We start from the raw sequence: 20,198 nt of genomic DNA, 5'->3' as shown, positions 1-20,198 counted from the left end.
AACATGATAATAATTATGCATCTTGACTTAATCACTCATAAACATTATACAGTTATATCATCTACATCATGATACCTGATTAAAGTTGCATCATTCTCGTGGATCATATGTTGTCATTTGTCCTCTTTCCCCCTCAGCAAACATTAAATACCAGTCACAATAAAATGTGAATCTAAACATTTCTTTCTGTCTGGAGTGTCTATTTTCCTTTTTTTGCTTTTGGTGCTAAATGTTGCTATGTGTGTCTTTTTGTACATGGGGGGAGGACAAAGAATAAAAGCTTTAGTGAAGATTTCATAAAGTCCAACTCAGCTCAAACAAATACCGTATATACTCGAGTATAAGCCGAGTTTTTCAGCACGTTTTTTGTGCTGAAAAACGTCCCCTCGGCTTATACTCGGGTCTATACGGCTTATACTCGAGTTTTTTTTTTTTAAGCCCCTCGGCTTATACTCGAGTATATTCGGCTTATACTCGAGTTTTTTTTTTTTCTTTTTTTCACATTTTACCGGACGGGCTTTTGCATTAGCGCGGGAAGCCCTGCCGGTGCAGTGAGAGGGCGGGGCGGGGGAGCCGCCAGCCTTCTCAGCTGAGGGAGGGAGGGTTTCCCCAACCGGTAGGTGCCTCATTTCCCACCCTCGGCTTATACTCGAGTCCCCAGTTTACCCCAGTTTTTGGGGTAAAATTGGGGACCTCGGCTTATACTCGGATCGGCTTATATTCGAGTATATACGGTATAATGATACACATTCTATTGTCTGGTTTTCTTTTCCCTGTTCTGCATTCTTGAGTGAATTCCTTTTTTCTAGGTCTCCTTTCAATATTTTCAGAATATTTAACTTCCTTATTATGATCTGAAACCTTCAACCTTTACTCAATAGTATTTCTGTACCTCTTCAGCAAAGGTTGGCTAGTATTCCTTCTTCCCAGTCTTTTGAAACGAAGTAGTGTTATTGTACTGTTTTTTCCCTATAGAACATCAGTGAAATTTTTTGAAGCCTTATTATTTTAATAATAATAAAGACTTACTGTGCCATTTTAGTCCAGCATCATTACTATCATAAGGAAAGAAATAAATCTAGACTAGCACAGACTGAAAAGCTCACTTTATTCTTAGGGATGCAGAAGGTAACAAAGGAAAAATACTATCTACTTACTCTACAGTTTACGTACTATAAGTTAATATAAAATCAGTAAAAGAATAATATATTTTCTTCAGAATAGAGATACATAATAATTGATTTTGACTTGGTTAAATAATTAACACTTTATTTTATGGAAAGCTGTTAAAAGCAGAATAGTATTGATTAATGGGACCTGCATATTGGTGAACATTTAAATTTGTATTAACTTGGTTTTCGTTTTCCTCTTCACTTTTAGACTACAGTAAATATATTGCAAATATTTCATGTTTTATATTTCAGGAAAACAAAGGGCTATGCCTTCTGGAAAAGCCTATGTCTTTTAGTTAGTTCTGTCCAGGTTGCATGTCATATGTCATTTACTAATAGCATTAAAAGCAATATTTTTCGTTTAATTTATAGCCTGACTAAAACACAGTTCTGGTTTCTGGAAATATTTATCTGTTAGATGATTAGGAAAGCATGTTTATCCAGATAGGATTTAGCAAGATTTACTTGAGATGCTTTAGTAATGCACAGCTCTTTGGTATGATTTTAGACACAAGTCTTAACTTTGTTATTCTAAAAGAGAAAGATAAGGATTGGCAAAATTTCATTTCCATGAAATTCCATGCAGGATTTCAATCTAATCGCTACTGTAGCTTTAACAGAAAATGGTAGTTATTTTATATCTAAAATTTACGGTAATCTGAATACCTTTAAAATATTCTTTGAGATGATTTTTTAAAAAAAAAAAAGGAATTGAATTATGAGATGCACAAAACAGTTATGAGATGCACAAAATGATCAGCAGGAAATGTTAACTGATAAAACGAGAAACCTAATCTTACACTTAAAGTAAGGAATATTAGGTCACATAAGTATCAGTTACATTCTAACACCAATTGCATTGCTTATTTTTTGCACCTCCAACATGGCACATCTTTGCTGACTATGCTTGTGGAGGCTAGCCAGAACCCATTTATACAAGAGGATGAATGTTCTGACATCATGCTCCCTAGAACAGATTTGCTGGGTATTGCATTTTAGTGGTCTTTTTGTTGTCTAGCCACAAATTCTGTCATTCTCTTTGAGTTCAATATAGTAACATTTATGTTGAATCCAAACTGGAAATGTATTGACACGAACAGCATTGGTATTGTTTAGTTTGTTAAGTTAAACACCAAATGAAAATATGCTTCATCCCATGAATTTAAAGAAAACTATTCATATTGAAGTTATCTCAAATGTTTTTCTAAATTGAAGAGTCAAATGTCGTGCTTCTGAAGGTTTTTAAGTACTTTCCAAAGATTGATAAAAATTATTTTAGTTAATAATGGATATATACATAGATGGCCATGTTAGAAGAAATTTAATGTAGCTAATAAAGCGGTTATATTCAAAAATTGCAATAGCTATGATGTGTTGAAAGTTGGGCTTTTGGTAAAACTGCTACAAAATGTCTCACTGATGACCACCTAATCCTGTTATTCTTGGCTTTATACCTTACAGGCTATATTGTGATATGTGATAATCCTGCAGTATTAAATTTACAAAATTTCTGCTGTGCAAATTCCACTAAGCCTGTAAAATTGTATAAATATATGAATTCATGATATGAAGAGTTGAGAAGGGATTCTCAAATGTTGTAGCCTCCAGAACAGTAATTTATTTCAATTCTTCCATTAATGCAACTGTCAGACTGTGCTTGATGGGTTTTTTTGCTCTGCTTTGCACTATTGGCTCCTCCCATCCCCTCCCCTCCAGCAGTGGTTCTTACCTCAACCTAATATATTCCTCAGCACTATCCAAGATATCCAAGCAAAACTGAAATGCTTTTGATGGTGGCATCTTTTGTCTTTCTTTTCTTTCTGGGCTTCTTCCTCAGTAGTGTTGTGAGGGACCTTGGGGCTGGTTCAGTGCAGAGCTTTCATTTTAAGGTGCCATGATAAGGGAAAGAGATCAGACTGCCTGGAGTAGACTTACAGGTTCAATGCCAGCACCCATACGAAGTCTAGAAAGAGTCATCCCTTGAAAAAGGCAAATGTGAGACTCGATCAGAACATTTTGGGGATGCTATTGTAGGAGCCATCGTTGTGAATACAAAGGAGATCAAAAGAAAGAAACAACCCGTTTAGTGGCAGCAGCTCATTAAAAGCTGCCAACATCCAAGAATAGTGAAGCCAGCTACCATTCCTTTCTTTCCATTTTTCTGGATTAAGAATATTTGAGTTTCACTATCATTCCATCTAGCTCAGTACAATACTCAGCTGACAACCATTCACTTAGTAACTGTTCAAAGTTAAAATGGCACTGAAATAGTTACAACTGGTCCTTGCGCTTATGACATTGGAGCAACCCCATAATCACCTGATCAAAATTCAGCAGATACATGCAACTGGCATGCATTTACAACAGCATCCTTGTATCACATGATCATCATTTGTGATCTTCCTATCTTATGACAAGCAAAGTCAATGAGGGAAGCTGGATTTGCTTCCATATGATTCATTTAAGAACTGCAATGATTTGCCTAACAGCCAAAGAAATATCAGCTATTACTTACTGAACAACTGCCTTGTTTAGCAAACAAAATTCTGGTCCCAGAATTTGTTGTAAATCTAGAACTACCTATAGTCTGTACCTTTTCACGTATTTAAATTGACTGTTTTGAAGCTCTCTGTGGTGATAGCGTGATTTAAACTTACATACCCTGTGTCTGAATTGTAAACCTGTTCTGTGTTATTTCTTAGATGATGTAGCCTAAAATGGTATATACGAAGTGAAGGAATCTGAAGGTACAAATGGGTTGTTTGAAAACTCTTAGAAAATAATTTGGATTATTTAAATACTACATTTATGTTCTTTTTAAGTACAGGTCAATTTACGACCACAATTGAGCCCAAAATTTATATTGTTAAGTTAAAAATATGTTAAGTGAGTTTTGCCCCATTTTATGACTTTTCTTGCCACATTTGTTAAGTGAATCACTGCAGTTGTTAAAATAGTAATACACTTGTTCAGTGAATCTGGCTTCCCCATTAACTTTGCTTGTCAGAAGGTTGCAAAAGGGGATTGATGACCCCAGGATACTGTAACTGTCATAAATATGAGTCAGTTCCCAAGGATCCAGATTTTATTCCTGTGACCGTGGGAATGCTGCAACTAATAAGTGTGAAAAATGGTCAAGAGTCACTTTTTTCAGTGCCGTTGTAACTTCGATCAGGCACTAAATGAACTGTTGTAAGTCAAGAACTACCTGTATATAGGAGGGTCCATTTAGGAAAAATCATGTTTGCAACCACATGAGTAACACTTGATCCCAAGTTCTCCATTTGATCAATAGCTTTCATAACTAAAATAAAACCATAAAATAAACAATGGCTTTGGGGATTTCCAGAACATTCCATCACGAGCAATTTGCCTTGTGATGATACTTAATAATAAGCTGGATCAAACATACAAGTAAGAAGTCTTGAGAAGAACCTTGAGAAGAACACTGTCTTTTGGATCCCTTTCCATCCTGAAATAATACATACTTAATATAGAAATTTTTTGGCTCTTCTTTTTTCTCCATATAAAATTATCCTGATTTGAGAAATTGTGAAGAAATAAAAGCCAAACAAATATTGTTTTTGCCAATCCTCTTGTCTTTGCAAATAGATAGTGTACGCCATAGTAAAGGAAATTAGATATTTAATGGTATGAAATGTGCAGGGGACATAACAGCCTCAGTATATCAAATATTTTTTGCTATTGTCTCCCAACTTATCAAATTCAAAATTACATATTCATTTTAAAAACTGTCGGATCCAAATAAATAGCTGTGCAAGTTGAATGTGAAACTCTCCCATTAATGCTCTTTGCAGAAATTTTTCAAAATAGCTAGTAATAGAGAATAGGGAATTCTAGTAAAAGCTTAGGTGAATTTTGAAATAAATAGATAAATATCTTACTGGGAAAAATAGAGTTTATATGGAAGCTATGTAACATTAAGCAAATTAAATAAAGCATAATAAAAAGAATATTACTTTAGAAATAAAGTTGTTAAAGCTTCGTTTCGTATTTCTATACTATCAAAGATGCTTTTAAATTTGTTTTTGTGAACTATTGGTAACAATGCTATTCATCTACCAGTAACAATACTATTTATCCCTAACTAAATAATACTTTGCACAAAATCCTGTAAACAGCATATGGTTGTCCTTTTAGGAGGCATAATTGTTTCCCTCTAAAGAAACTAAATTTAGATTAGCAACTGTGTCTAAATATCAATAGAACAATGTTTTGGTTTAACTTGCAGTATAATGTTGAAAACTGATGAAAACCCCATTGCTTCAACCACAATTCATTTATTATTCATGTCAGAGGTTTAAATATCACCCTACTCACGAGTCTTTTGACTTTGAAAACCACATCAAAATGAATAAAAAGGAAGAAATGTGTTAGATTAGACTCTTTATCAGCCTGTTAGATGGTTTAAATTTGTTTTCAGCCTGTCTGTATAGCTAAATGCTTATCCCATACAGTGACTTACTGCTGTAAGCATTTTAAAAAGTGAACTAATGTTGAGGAAACAAATCCAACAAAACATAAAAAACACATTATTCAGGAAATGGAATAACAATATTCCAGAATATACTTAAAATGTCATAGGATTAGAATCAAATCGATACAATATCCGATACAATATATAAAAAAGAATGCCAATGTTTAGTGATTAATATATTCTATGTTATTAATCTTAAATGTAGTAATTTATATTATAGTGTTGTTAAGGAAATGTATAATGAATAAAGTTTTTAAATAAAACAAATATAAATTAATTAGATGCTTATATATTCATAAAATAAATACTAGTATTATAACACTCATTTGTTTAAAGCTGAAATTGAATTCATTTATGAGGATATTATTTTGTGAGTTGTTCTAAATTTCATTTTCTTGAGATAAAACAAGAGGGCTGTGACTATTGGAAGTAGATTAGCAAGTAATGGACATTTTCTAATTAATCTAATTATTCTAATAATATTTCAGTCAAGATTCTTGGCTTCTTTCCTAACAAGTTTGAATCTGAAACAAGAAATGCTGGCCTAATTATGTGTCCTAATTATCACATAATGCTAAGTAAAACAAGAGATTCCATGTTCTATTATATAAATCTTTTCAAAGAGGTCTATTACAATGTATTGGGAACGTGTACAAAACCTTTCTTGCTAAGAATTAAACCAGTCATGCATTTTCTCAGACTTAGGTAGTTGCTTAAGCTGCTTCTAGCTGGCTCCCCATGTGGCTATAAAGTAGTTATGTAGTGCTTTAATGATTTGAAGAGAAGTGCTTTATGTTATCTCAAGTACATTATGAAGCACTTTTTATAAAGTTTTGCATACCCTATTAATTGCTATTGCTGGCAGGAAGAGTCAGGCAGAAGTGACTGATAAAATTTCTCTAGCAAGCCTATATTTATTTATTTTTATTTTGTCACACAGTATATATGAGCATAAGCATGTAATAACTATACAATATATAAGCATATATATAAGTATGAGTATGTAATAACTATATTAATTGGATATAACGAAAGGAAACAATAGGACAGGAACAGTAGGCACGCTTGTGCTTTTATGCGCGCCCCTTACAGACCTCTTAGAAATGGGGTGAGGTCAATAGTAGACAGTTTTTGGGTGAAGCTTTGGGGATTTTGGGAAGAGACCACAGAGTCAGGTAGTTTATTCCAAGCATTAACAACTCTGTTACTGAAGTCATATTTTCTGCAATCAAGATTGGAGCGGTTAACATTAAGCTTAAATCTATTGTGTGCTTGTGTATTGTTGCAGCTGAAGCTGAAGTGGTCTTTGAGAGGAAGGACATTGTAATAGATGATTTTATGAGTTAAACTCAGGTCATGTTGAAGGCGGCGTAGTTCTAAATTTTTTAAGCCCAGGAGATTTCAAGTCTGGTGGCGTAAGGTATTTTGTTGTATTCAGAGGAGTGGAGAACTCTTCTTGTAAAATATTTCTGGACACGTTCAATTGTATTGACGTCAGAAATGTGGTATGGGTTCCAGACAGTCGAGCTGTATTCAAGAATTGGTCTAGCAAATGTTTTATATGCTCTGGTTAGTAGTGTAGTGTTTTTGGAGAAGAAGCTACGCAAGATTAGGTTTACAACTCTTAAAGCCTTTTTTGCGATGTAGTTGCAGTGGGCTTTGGCACTTAGATCATTTGATATGAAAACTCCAAGGTCTTTAACAGGGTGGGGGTCATCTGTAAGGTAATGTCCATCAAGCTTGTACTTAGTGTTTAGGTTCTTTTTTTCCAATATGTAAGACTGAGCATTTGCTGGTTGAGATTTGGAGTTGCCAAGTTTTAGACCATTCAGATACAAAGTCAGGGTCTTTTTGATGGGTATTTGTATTGTTGGTGGTGTTAAATAGTTTGACGTTGTCAGCAAAAGGAACACAATCACTTGTAATATGGTCACAGAGATCATTAATGTATAATATAAAGAGTGTTGGTCCAAGAATGCTGCCTTGGGAAATGCCACTTTTGACAGGAACAGGATTTGATAGAGCATTGCCAATTTTGACCACTTGTTGTCTGTTTGACAGGAAAGCTGTTATCCAGTTGTGGAGGGGTCCTGAAATGCCGTAGGATTTTAGTTTTAGGAGAAGTTTATCATTTACTACTGAGTCAAAAGCTTTACAGAAGTCTATGTAGATCGCATCTATTGCTTTGCCCTGATCAAGATTTGTAGTCCATATGTTTTTGTAGTGAAGAAGTTGTAAGTTACATGATAATTTTTTTCTGAAACCAAATTGTTTATTAGAGAGTAGGTTGTTTGTTTCTAGGTGGAGGGTAATGGATTGGTTGATGATAGATTCCATTACTTTGCAGGTGATGCAGCACAGAGAGATTGGTCTGTAATTTTCAACTAGGCTGAGGTCTCCTTTTTTGAAGACTGGGATGACTGTGGCTAGTGACCAAAGTTTGGGAAGGGAACTGGTCGTGAAAGCTTTTTCAAAGATTATGCTTAGGGGTTCTGCTATATTAGTAGAAAGTTTTTTTAAGAAGTATGCACATAGTCCATCAGGTCCAATAGATAGGGATGGTTTCAGTTTGCGAAGAGCTTTTTCAACATTATCTTCTGTGAAGTCTATATGTGTTAGATCGTTATACTCATTGCTGGTACAATTGGGGAATGTCGGTTATGAGCCATTACTGTTAACAAAGACTGAGCCAAAGAATATGTTAAAGAGGTTTGCTTTAACTATTTCATCATTATATTCTTTGCCGCTAGATTCTTTTAGTGGTGGGATGGATCTTGAGTTTTTAAGTTTGTTGTTCACAAAATTATAAAAAGCACGATTGGAATTTGTGCGCAGAAGATCTTCTTGCTTGGTGTGGTAATTGATGCATTCAGTTTTTATTTGGTTACATATATTTCTGTAGCGGTTTTTGAAATTTGCTACATAGCCCTTTTTGTTTCTTCTCCAGAGGGATTTTTTTTGGATTGCAGCTTTTTTATTGATATGGGTAATTTTTTTAAAAAAAATTTTTTGATGGTGGTTTGTGGTATGTAAAGTTTAATGACTCTATTGACTTCAAGTAGGAAAATTCTATAGTGGTCTTCAGCAGTGATACAGGTTGAGAACAGATTTTGCCAATCAAGAGATGAGAGGTCGTTGTTTATAAGGTCATAGTTGGCTTTTTTGAAATTGTAGTTTGGAATACTATTATTATGACGATTTATATAAGGTCATATATTGAGACAAAAGTCTATCATGCTGTGGTCGCTGTTGGAAAAGGATTCTCTTATTTGTAGTTCATAAATTGAGTTTGTGTTGTTATATAGTTGATCTTGACTTCATCTCATTATGATTTTTCAAAAATAATTAATATTGGTAAGCAATGTTCTCATAAAATATTTAAAATTATAGCAGGAATAATTAGAATGGTGATATATTGTTCCAGAATGAGTTATTGTTAATGACACTAGGGCTAGGGCAAAAAAAAATGTTGGAAAATGCATATTTTTCTAGAAGCGATCTTACATAGAGATTCCTGAGCAGACCATTTCTATTATAATTACCTATTTTAGAAATGATAAAACAATTATTTGAACCTAAGGTACCTTCTTTGCTTTTACTTTCATTAAATCCATTTCTTTCAGCCTTGTGTCATTTTAGTCTTCCTTTATTTTAGGCCTGAGGGCATTTTGTATTATATAAGCTGCTCTAGGAGCTTTTTACACTGAATTTATGGTATTAAATGCTTTGAATAAATAATGTAGCTTAGATGAACAGTTCTGTTGATTAGTCATATGATAATAAATCTTTCTTAAAATATCTTTCGACAGGATAAATCTGCAGTTATGAACCTTTTTGCTACTTCTCCCTTTGGGATTATATTATTACTGTCTACCTTGCTACAGAAGAGCAATGGCAAATGTAAAGAAGCAGGATCAAAGAGAGAGATGAATTTGAGCATCCAGTATCAACTTCCATATTTCATTGCAGAAACCCCAATACAAAACATTATTCTCTACAGACAGCACCTGTATGTAGGTGCAGTCAATAAAATATATGTCTTAAATGAAACTCTTCACAACGTCTATGAATACAAGACTGGACCTGTTCTGGAGAATCCAAGTTGTGCTCCATGTGATGAATGTAAGCCTAAAGGAAATCAATCTGATATTTGGAAAGATAACATTAACATGGCTCTACTCTTTGAAACATACTACGATCATCATCTTATCAGCTGCGGTAGTGTGGCCAAAGGAACCTGTCAGCGCCATGTCATTTATCCTGATAATCCTGCTGACATTGGAAGTAGTGTACATTGCATGTATTCCAAACTGATGGATGAGGAATCAGATGAGTGTCCTGACTGTGTTGTAAGCCCCTTAGGAACCAAAATTCTGGTGGCAGAAAAAGAAAGATTTGTATATTTCTATGTTGGCAATACTGTAAGTAATTCCCCCCTGCAGGACCATTTGCTTCATTCAATATCTGTTCGAAGATTAAAAGAAACTCTGGATGGATTTGAATTCCTTACGGCTTACTCTTACATTGATATTCTTCCAGAATTCAGGGATTCATACCCCATCAAGTATGTTCATGCATTTGAAAAGGACCATTTTGTGTACTTCCTTACTGTTCAAAGAGAATCTCTTGACTCCCAAGCTTTTCATACAAGGATTATACGGTTTTGCTCTTTTGATTCTGAGTTGCATTCATACGTGGAAATGCCCCTTGAATGCATTTACACTGAAAAACGTAAGAAGAGGTCAGCTAAGAGGTCAAATGAGGTATTTAATATTTTACAGGCTGCATATATTGGTAAGCCAGGTGCAACCTTAGCCCAGCAAATGGGCGTTAATATGAATGAAGATATTTTATTTGGTGCTTTTGCCCAAAGTAAACCAGACTCTTCAAACCCGACTCCTAAATCTGCTGTCTGTGCAGTTTCTATCAAAACCATCAATGAATTCTTTGGCAAGATTGTAGACAAACAAAACATGAAATGTCTGCAGCATCTCTACAAGAAGAACAACAAATACTGTCTGAACAAGGTAAGTAAATATTTATTATAGGACGTTAATTATCTAACACTGTCTAATTCCTACTGGATGTTCCAGTATTGAATATGTGCCTATGCTGATTTTAATAATGAGTAGTAGCTATTATCTTGGACTAAAGTTTGGCTTTGATCCAGGACTTCTTAATGTACTTCAGTTTCACTATTAATGCTAGTTACTGCCATTTGTGATTTATCTTCACATAAAACAGTTGTTATAAGTGTTGGATATAAAAGTAATTGGAAGATGCATTCAGAAATTAGAGTTTGCATTAAAAGGTAAAGGTTTCCCTCACACATATGTGCTAGTCGTTCCCGACTCTAGGGGACGGTGCTCATCTTCTTTTCAAAGCCGAAGAGCCAGCACTGTCCAAAGATGTCTCCGTGGTCATGTGGCTGGCATGACTAAATACCAAAAGTGCATGGAACGCTGTTTCCTTACCACCAAACCTGGTCCCTATTTTTCTACTTGCCTTTTTTACATGCTTTTGAACTGCTAGATTGGCTGAAGCTGGGACAAGTAACAGGAGCTCATCCTGTTACATGGTGCTAGGGATTTGAACCGCTGAACTGCTGACCTTTCGATCGACAAGCTCAGTGTCTTAGCCACTGAGCCACGGTGTCCCTAGATACGTTTGCATTAGAGATAGTATAAACCCTAAATCCTGTTTTATTTTAATCAGTAGGAAAACGGGTGGTGTTGAGGACACAAATCAAAATAGAGAACTCTACTCAGGTTTAATAAAGCCAAATACCACAAATTAACAAAGTGATTCTGTTCCTGCATAATCTTTCAGTTAAACCACAAGTAGATGAATCACAAGTAGATGAATATAGCAATCAGAAAGCTTTCCAAAATTTCTACTGCAGGTCTTCCAAAATGTTTAGGTATTTATTTATTTTAGGTATTTATTTATTTATTTAGAGACTATCCTATTTCGAATAAATCTGGAACAATACAATCATGGATAATGTTCATCTTCATAGATCCAGAAGACAAACAATGAATAAAAAACAAAGAAACTTAACAGCAAACTCAACAACTACCTTACCACTAGAAAAATAGCCTGATTTTCAGTGACTTTCTGAATGTCATCAATGGAAGCTGCACAGATGTTCTGATAGATGACATTGTTTAATCAAAAAAATCTAAATGCACCTGCTCTGCCCAGTATTATAAGATGGGCAAAACCTGTCCTGCCTCAAATAGCCAAAATGTATGCTGGGGAGTTGATAACTAGCAGCTTGACTTTATACCCAAAATCCAACTGGTAACCAGTGCAGTGGACAGAGCAGTGATATCATATGGTCAAATAAAAAGGGAACAAGATTCAAGGGTTTTATCATTTTGTCAATTTTAATTTTATTTTCATAGGAATAAAAGTCCCAAAGGGTTTAGGGCAGGGGTGAAATTCAGCAGGTTCTGACAGGTTCTGGAGAACTGGTAGTGGAAATTTTGAGTAGTTCGCAAAACCGGCAAATACCTCTGGCTGGCCCCAGGAGTGGGGTGGGAATGGGGATTTTGCAGTATCCTTCCCCTGAAGTGGAGGAGGGAATTGGAATTTTGCAGTATCCTTCCCCTGCCACGCCCACCAAGCCATACCATGCCCACCAAGGCACGCCCACAGAACTGGTAGTAAAAAAAAATTGGATTTCACCACTGGTTTAGGGGGAAGAGAAAAGTGGCCTTAGAATAGTTTCATTGAAATAAAAAGATGGTTGGCAAACAATCTTGGAAGGTTTTGAATCATTTCTTTATGGATTGGAGATATTGCCACTTTTAATGATGTGGAAACAAATACAGTAAATCTGGGGAAAGATTCAATTTTAGCAATTTTTAGCATGACTTATTAAAGGATGGTAATTCTTCCAGTTTGATTCAGTATAGTCCTCTTGAAGTAGAAACAATTGAATAATCAGACTTCTGCTTTTGGAATGAGAATAAATTTTGCTTCCCCCTCCCTCAAAAAAGCAAGAACTGCTCAGTTTTTGTAATTTTTCTTTGTTTTCTTTTTGCATTGTTTTATTCTTCTAGCAAATGCCACATGCTGAATGTGGAAATGCAGATAAAGGGAAGAGAAAAAATATAGGAGAATGAAATGAAGAGCCCCTAAAATCAAATAAAAAGACACAGTGAAATAAACATACGGTGATATTTATTTATTAAGATGATAGATGAAAGAAATTGAGTTACGCTTATTTTATAATGGGAAGAAGTAATTGCAGCCTTCCATCAGGAAACTAAAGGAGCTTTATTGATCTTTTGTCCTTTGGGTATAGCAACATTTAATAAAATAAAGACAAAATAACACAAACAGATTTTATAAGTATAGGCTTTTTTCTCTTCTCATAGTAGGTTTTCTGGTCATATGTCTAGACCAGAGATGTCAAACTCGATTTTGTTGAGGGCTGTATCAGGGTTGTTTTTGAGGGGGCGGGGCTGGGTTGGCTGTGGCCAACTTGAGGTGGCCAGCTCGACGTCACTCACGTTGGGGGCGCCCGTGATTGCTTTGCCAGTGAAAACGGGCTCCTGAGCTCCATTTTTGGCTGCAACAGCTTCCTGCAAACCTCTGCCAGTGAAAAGAGAGCTTGGGAGGGCCACAAGTGCTGTTTTTGCTGGCAGAGGCACCATGGGATGGTCCTTCGCTGTTTCCAGGGTGGCTCCGCAGGCCCCCCATGGGCCAGATTCTAAGCACCCCACGGGCCAGATTTGGCCCCGAGCCTTGAGTTTGACACCCCTGGTCTAAACAGTTCATATCACTTGTTTTAAACAGATTCCCATGTTTAAAAACATATGCATTACAAATTCATAAAATACAGGATTGGAGGGCTATTCTACATTTTTCTTCCAGTTCAATTCCAGTTACTTTCTGGAATATATAACATTGCCTACTGCATTAATGTCTACTTTTAACCCTGAAACTACATTGGGTCAAATTTGAATAGACATAGGACACAAGTAAGCAAAGTTTCTACTCAGCTTATTTCTTCTGTAGAGGAAATAGCAGTGTCTAAGTTTAATAGAGTTTCTGCGTCTCTAGAAGGAAGCAGCTTAAAGCTCAATGCTTTTAAATCCTTCCGACGATATTTTTGCAGCCTGGCAAAATAGTTTAGATACCAGTTTGTTCAACACAAAGTGAAAAGTAACATTTATAGGTTAGAATCTATATATTACTAAAACCTTCATCATTATGACTTTTTAATTGGGAGAAACTATGTTATAGGTCAACAATTTTTGAACCAAAGAACTTCAGATGGACTAATTTGAAGAATGTGTCTAAAATCTGCCACCCATGTCTCCCGAGGGAATGACATTTGGGAAAGCTGTAGCTGCTTCAGTGCTAATGGCTGCTTCTGGGCTGCTGCTATGGTCATGTGATTTTCATTTTCAATGTTCCATGGCAATATCTCAGTCACTCCTGCAATTCCTTGCTCCATCCCCCCGCCTAGCAGCAGTGACTTAACAGCCTCCCCATAGATGTCTTGGTTTATCGCTATGACATCTGATTAACTACAGCTCTTATATATTGTACACTAAATCAGTGGATATCCCATTATTATTACTTAGCTTGGTACCCATAATGCAAAAATAAGTCTGAAGTGCACAAAACCAGCTTTGGTTTTGCTTTCAATTGTAAATAGAACCAGTTCTAAGTGGCAATATCATATTGTTATTAAATGTTCACTAATCTTCATTGGTCAGTTTTACCTTTACCTGGGATATTGTGCTTTCATGAAGATGTAATCATAATCTGGATCAAGATGAGTTGAACTGTGGTAGATAGATAATGTGTATTATCGTGCTTAATAATTGTTAACTGCCTTAAATCACTTATGGCAAAATAGGTGGTATATACTTTAATAAATAAATAAATAAATATGAGTTCAAATCACAGTTCAAATCAATTGTGTTGATAAGAGAGGACTTGTAAACATTTGAATGTCTTTGAACAACTCTAAAGATCTCTCACCATAGGCCATGTTTTTCAAGGGTCACATTTTCCCTCACCTTATGCTGTGGTCTTGGATTTACTTTATTCTATCCTATTTTTTCCCCTTCCATTCAGTCATGTCGAATTCTTGGGAAACTGCCTGGCCCCGCAGTTTTCTTGGCCCTGCAGTTTTCTTGGCAAGGTTTTTCAGCAGTATTTGCCATTGCCTCCTTCCTAAGATTGAGAGAAAGTAAGTGACCCGAGGTTACCCAGCTGGCTTTGTGAACTAGAATTCACAGTCTCCTGGTTTCTAGCCTGATGTCTTAGACTACCACAAACTGGCTCTCATTCTACCCTTATACTAGAATACTTCATATAGGAAGTTGTTTATGATATTTTGTGTAAATTAAGACAGTTTTAATTGTCATTTAATCACACTATTTATTTGTCTTTATTCTCTAATATAGCTAATCCTTTTAAATCATGAATATTGTCTACATTTAACTAAGAAATAATTAGCAGCCATACAGACTTTGCTATAGAAATAGTGCATCATCAAACAATTGTCTGCTGAAATACTTTTTGCTTTTTTCTATTTTTGTATGATACATTGTATGATGTATTGTATGATATATTGACCTCACCCCATTCCTAAGAGGTCTGTAAGGGACGTGCATAAGAGCACAAGCGTGCCTACCATTACTGTCCTATTGTTTCCTTTCATTATATCCAATTAATATAGTTATTACATACTTATGCTCATATATATGCTTATATATTATATAGTTATTTTCATCTTAAGCTTATATATACTGTTGTGACAAAAATAAATAAATAAATAAAAATTGTTTGAATTTTGACAATTCACATATTAATTAGTTAATAGGATTATACATAGCTGGTTTCTGGGATGATAGCATACCCAGTGATTGCAAGATTAAATTGATTAATACATCTACAACTAATCAATGGGATCCTCTGTGCCATAAATTTACAGCTTAATCAAGCAATTTATAGTTTCCTGTTTTCTGTTCTGCCAGTGGGAAACGTGGCATATCAAACCTGGGAAGGAAATCTATTACATCTTAAGCATTCATTGAATGCAGGACTGACTATATGGTCACCTCTAAAATTATGACTGTTTTTGTTTTATTATACCATATCTCCATTGCTCCTAAACTATACCATAAATATGTTCTGGCAGCCTCTTTTTTACTGTTGGGTCCTATAATGTCGCTTCATCTTTCTTCCAGGCCATGAATGAGTAAGATTCAAACTAGATCTGTGGTACCTGTGTTAAAAGTTACATGTTGATATGAGAAGTCATAAATACCTTTAAAATAAATAAATAATATTTCGCCTTTATTCTAACACTGACAAACAAAGACCTTGTCATCCCTTACCTTAAGAGGAAAGTCAGTCAACTGGCAGTTACTGAGAACAGGAAAGATACAGATTTTTAGTAGGGTGGAAAAATTCATGCTGCTGCTAAGTAGGGTGGAAAAATTCATGGTTTCTGCTAAGGCAAGGATTGGTGGATAGTTTGGTCATGATGGTGAACTGATGGCACACATGCCACAGGTGGCAGACATAGCTATATCAGTGGGCATGCGAATTCAGCTCCACCAGCTAATTTTTGGACCTTCTGGGCCCACCAGAAGTAGGGAAACAGGCTGTTTCCTGCTTCCGGAGGGCCTCAGGGGTGAGGAAGGCCCATTTTTTGCTGTCCTCAGCCTCCAGAGCCTCTGTAGTAGTCTGGGGAGGGCGAAAAAGGCCTCCCCCGCTGTAGGCCCTCTGGAGGCCAGAAATGGTGTGTTTGCCAATTTCCGGTGGGACTCAAAGTTGGCAAAGGGCCATTTTCAGACTCGGAAGGCCCTTTTCCCCCTCCTTAGACTCCTAGAGAGGCTCTGGAGGCTGGGGACAGCAAAAAACGGGCCTTCCGGTCCCACTGGAAGTTGTCAAATGGGCCATTTCTGGCCTCCGGAGGGCCTTTGGAGGTGGGGAAGGCCCTTTTCACCTTCCTCAGACTCCTAAAAAGGCTCTTGAGTCAGCTGAGAGAGAAAAATAGCATACCAGGCCATCACGTGCCAGGAGCGGGGGGGTCACACGCACATGCGTGGGGGCAAGGCGCATAAAATTATGGGTATGGGCACACACTCATGAACCCCCCGCCCCTCCTGGCACGCGATGGCAAAAAGATTAGCCATCACTGTTCTATGGTATTGGGGAAAAGCTTAAAGTATTAATTAAATATTTCCAAAACATTATTGATCTAAGCAATTGTTAAAGCCAAGCCTACCTTGATCAGGAAGTGTGATATACTTTTCTGCTGTTTTCCGTAGTGAATACATTTTTTTTGCCCTGGGTTGCCTTTTTTGCCATAACACAAAGGAAACAGGCAAAATACAAAATAACTCATATGTCCATTATATATGTACCTAAATCAATACTATTTACTTAGTGCTAATGCACTAACCAGATTACAAGAATTGATGCAGTGGTAATCAATACCAAAAGTGAATAATACTATGAAAGATCTTTGAAAAGAAAATGTGCTATGTTTTTAATTTGTATTAGTTAATTACATCAGCATTTCTCTCTTTTTTTCCCTTACGTAATCTAACATTAGCATAAACTTTTTTGCTTTTCCTTTTATCAGTAAATGAACACTAAGAGTTTCTGGAAATACAGGATACTAAATTCATAGTGATGTATAAATATTTACTGTATATTTAACCATTGTTTCTATTGACCTGAACTGGTTTGGAGACACACTTCCTATTTTATATGCTTATTGAATTCAACTCCAGCTCCATGCCCAGAAATATACAACATAGGTTTTCATGATGTTGAGTTATTATTTTCACAATACAATGTAAAATAATATCTAATATCTGAAATTATGATGACTTTATCTTCTATAGTGTTATAAGAATTTGTGGCAGCTTGCGTTATGTTCATAACTTACAAAACTGCAAAACAGGTTGTAGGATCAATTTTCTGTGCAAGAACTCTTTTAATTTTGAAATATCTTACTTTGAACATAGAATTTTTGTATTTTTTACTGTTTTAAAAGAGATGCTTTTTTATTTACAGATTAGAACGGTATCAGCTTGAGTTCAAATTCTTGCTTCATTGCAAATCTGTTATTTATCTGAAGCTGACATGTTTATGACATTAACATATTTCAGCAAGTTATATTATGATAAAAGCAAAAATATAGAAAGATACACTACCTTTATTTATTTATTCAAGTTATATAGCCATTATTTCACAAAATAGCTCTGGGTGATTTACCACAAGTAAAACAATAGAAAATACAATACAAATAGCACATACAGCAATCAGTAGACCAAACCAGTATGAACAAAGTAGCATAACACAAATTTCCATTAACACTCCAGCTCCATGCCCAGGAATATACAACTTAAGTTTTCATGATATTGAATTATTATTTTCACAATACAATGTAAAATAATATCTAATATCTGAAATTATGATGACTTTATCTTCTATAGTGTTATAAGAATTTGTGGCAGCTTGCGTTATGTTCATAACTTACAAAACTGCAAAACAGGTTGTAGGTATCAATTTTCCCACAATATTTGTATAAAATGCAATATTCAGATCATGCAGCATATTGCTTTAGTATTTAAATAATATATACATGAACAGGATGAAAACCATGAAGCTACTTATTTAGTTTTTTAAAATGCCATTTAGTTCAAGTTCATACAAATTTCTTTAGAGTGATTTGTAATGCATTATTAATAAAATCATCCTTATGGAGCAGATAATTTTGGTAGGGATGATTAGTTAATTTTCATGAGAATTAATTATGACATAATTTAGATGTTAGAGTTTGAGATGTCAGCTTCAAAAATTTTAAACACATAATTTGTATTAATTTACCTCCGGTTATATGTGCTATATTGGATGTACATAGAAAGCAAGGTTCAGAGATGACCAGCTGTGAGGTCATTCAGTTATTTGAAAGAGAGAAATTTTATTTAACTTTTTTTCTTTTATACTGTATTTATGTCTTGGTTTTGTTCTATGTTATACTTTTGTATAAGTTGCTTTGTGCATTTTTACAGAAAATTGATTATTCATAATTAAAACTAATTCTTGCTCAAAGCAATAGTGTTCATTTAAAGTAACAGGATTTTTTTTGTTAAAAATGAAAGAAATACATTAATTTAAAGACCCATATTGTGAAGATTAGTTGTAGAGTAGCTTCACAGATTATTGCATGAGCAAGTAAAATACAATTTAAGTTTGGACAGGGAGGAAATGAGTTTGTATCATCACATTCCAGTTTTGACCTACATCAGATGCAGGGTTTTTTTTTCCTCAATGAGTCACAAATGGACTTTGTACTTTCACTCAAGTGCATGAAAGGAAGAAATAAAAGTAAGCCACATACCAGTAAAACATTTACTGAACTACAATATTTGTGAGATTTGTCACTGGAATTTGGCAGTGAATATATGTATGTTTAATCCAGAAATAATTTAATTTTCCATTTTGTCTGCCAACTGAATAGTTTAGGGACTCTTGAGGTGAGGAAGTGAAACTGAAATACATAATTATCTCATATAAATTAAATAATATGAATACTCTCTGTGGCAAGTTGGTTGATAAGTGGCTTTGAAAGATTTAACCTTTGAAATGGCAATTAAAAATGTTAAGGCTGCCTTTATCCATTTAGTGTATATAGCTGGAATCTAACTGTACATTTGCCGTTATGCACCCTTCACTCTGGAGCCTCATGGCCCCTACAGCCTAATTTTAAAACTAATTTCTGAACAATTAGCTCAGACCTTTGGCAACACAAATGTGTTCTTTCCCTAGGGACCTTCATTGTTCCAATTGAGCAAAAAAGCAGGTAAAGAGAAAGAGAAAGCACTTCTCAAAGCACTTAAGAGGAAGTGGTTTGTTATTAACTTCTCTTCAGGGTGGTGGTTTTTTTTTAAAAAAAACAAAACACTTCTCATTTAAGCTACAGGACATTCCAATATTTCTTGATGGTCTCCAATCAGGGTACTAAGCAGGTCAGACCTTCCTTAGCATTCTGGAATTGTCAAAGCCTGCTGTAAAGAAAAGCAAGATAGAATAAATGCATGAAATGAATGAATAAATTAAATGAAGTTTTAATGAATAAAGCTAGCTACAGCCTTTTGAAGTGCACCTGTGTTTGTCTGCATACGAGAGGAAAGCATTTTATACTGTTTGTATTCCCTTTGGCTGTTACAATCAATACAATCTTGTCTCAGCACACCCTGTCCTTAGAATCTGCTCAGAAATTTGGATTTCTTTTGAAGCTTATTTGGCGTGGGAATGGGGATAGGAAAAAGTGTATTGTAGATTCTAGGTCAGTATTTATTAGATAATGGGGAGTGGGATTTCACACCTTCCTTTAAAATGATCTTCCAATAGTCTGAGAACCTTTCAACTCAAGACCAAAACCTGCTGGAAGAATTGATACTCAGTGGTATAGGTAGCTCTCCTAGTTTTTATTTATTTTTATTTTATTTATTTATTTTTGTCACACAGTATATATA

The 20,198-nt window shown here is 35.2% G+C and overlaps 1 protein-coding gene across 9 annotated transcripts in view; it reads left to right on the top strand.

Moving 5' to 3' along the window:
• Positions 1–20,198, top strand: part of MET (MET proto-oncogene, receptor tyrosine kinase) — a 137,986-nt gene that overhangs the window by 33,069 nt on the left and 84,719 nt on the right. For 8 of the 9 annotated variants that reach the window (XM_058190978.1, XM_058190973.1, XM_058190977.1 and 5 more), the window contains one exon: positions 9,480–10,697. The exons of the other annotated variant lie outside the window; for it this stretch is intronic. In XM_058190978.1, coding sequence (XP_058046961.1) covers positions 9,495–10,697 — 1,203 coding nt within the window. In that variant the 5' untranslated portion in view covers positions 9,480–9,494. The remainder of the gene's footprint in view (positions 1–9,479; positions 10,698–20,198) is intronic. 9 annotated transcript variants of the gene reach the window in all.

The sequence above is a fragment of the Ahaetulla prasina genome, chromosome 7 (assembly GCF_028640845.1).
Source record: "Ahaetulla prasina isolate Xishuangbanna chromosome 7, ASM2864084v1, whole genome shotgun sequence".
Classification (NCBI taxonomy): domain Eukaryota; kingdom Metazoa; phylum Chordata; class Lepidosauria; order Squamata; family Colubridae; genus Ahaetulla; species Ahaetulla prasina.
The sequence above is the reverse complement of the archived record's forward strand: the minus strand, read 5'-3'. Positions and strand labels throughout refer to the sequence as shown.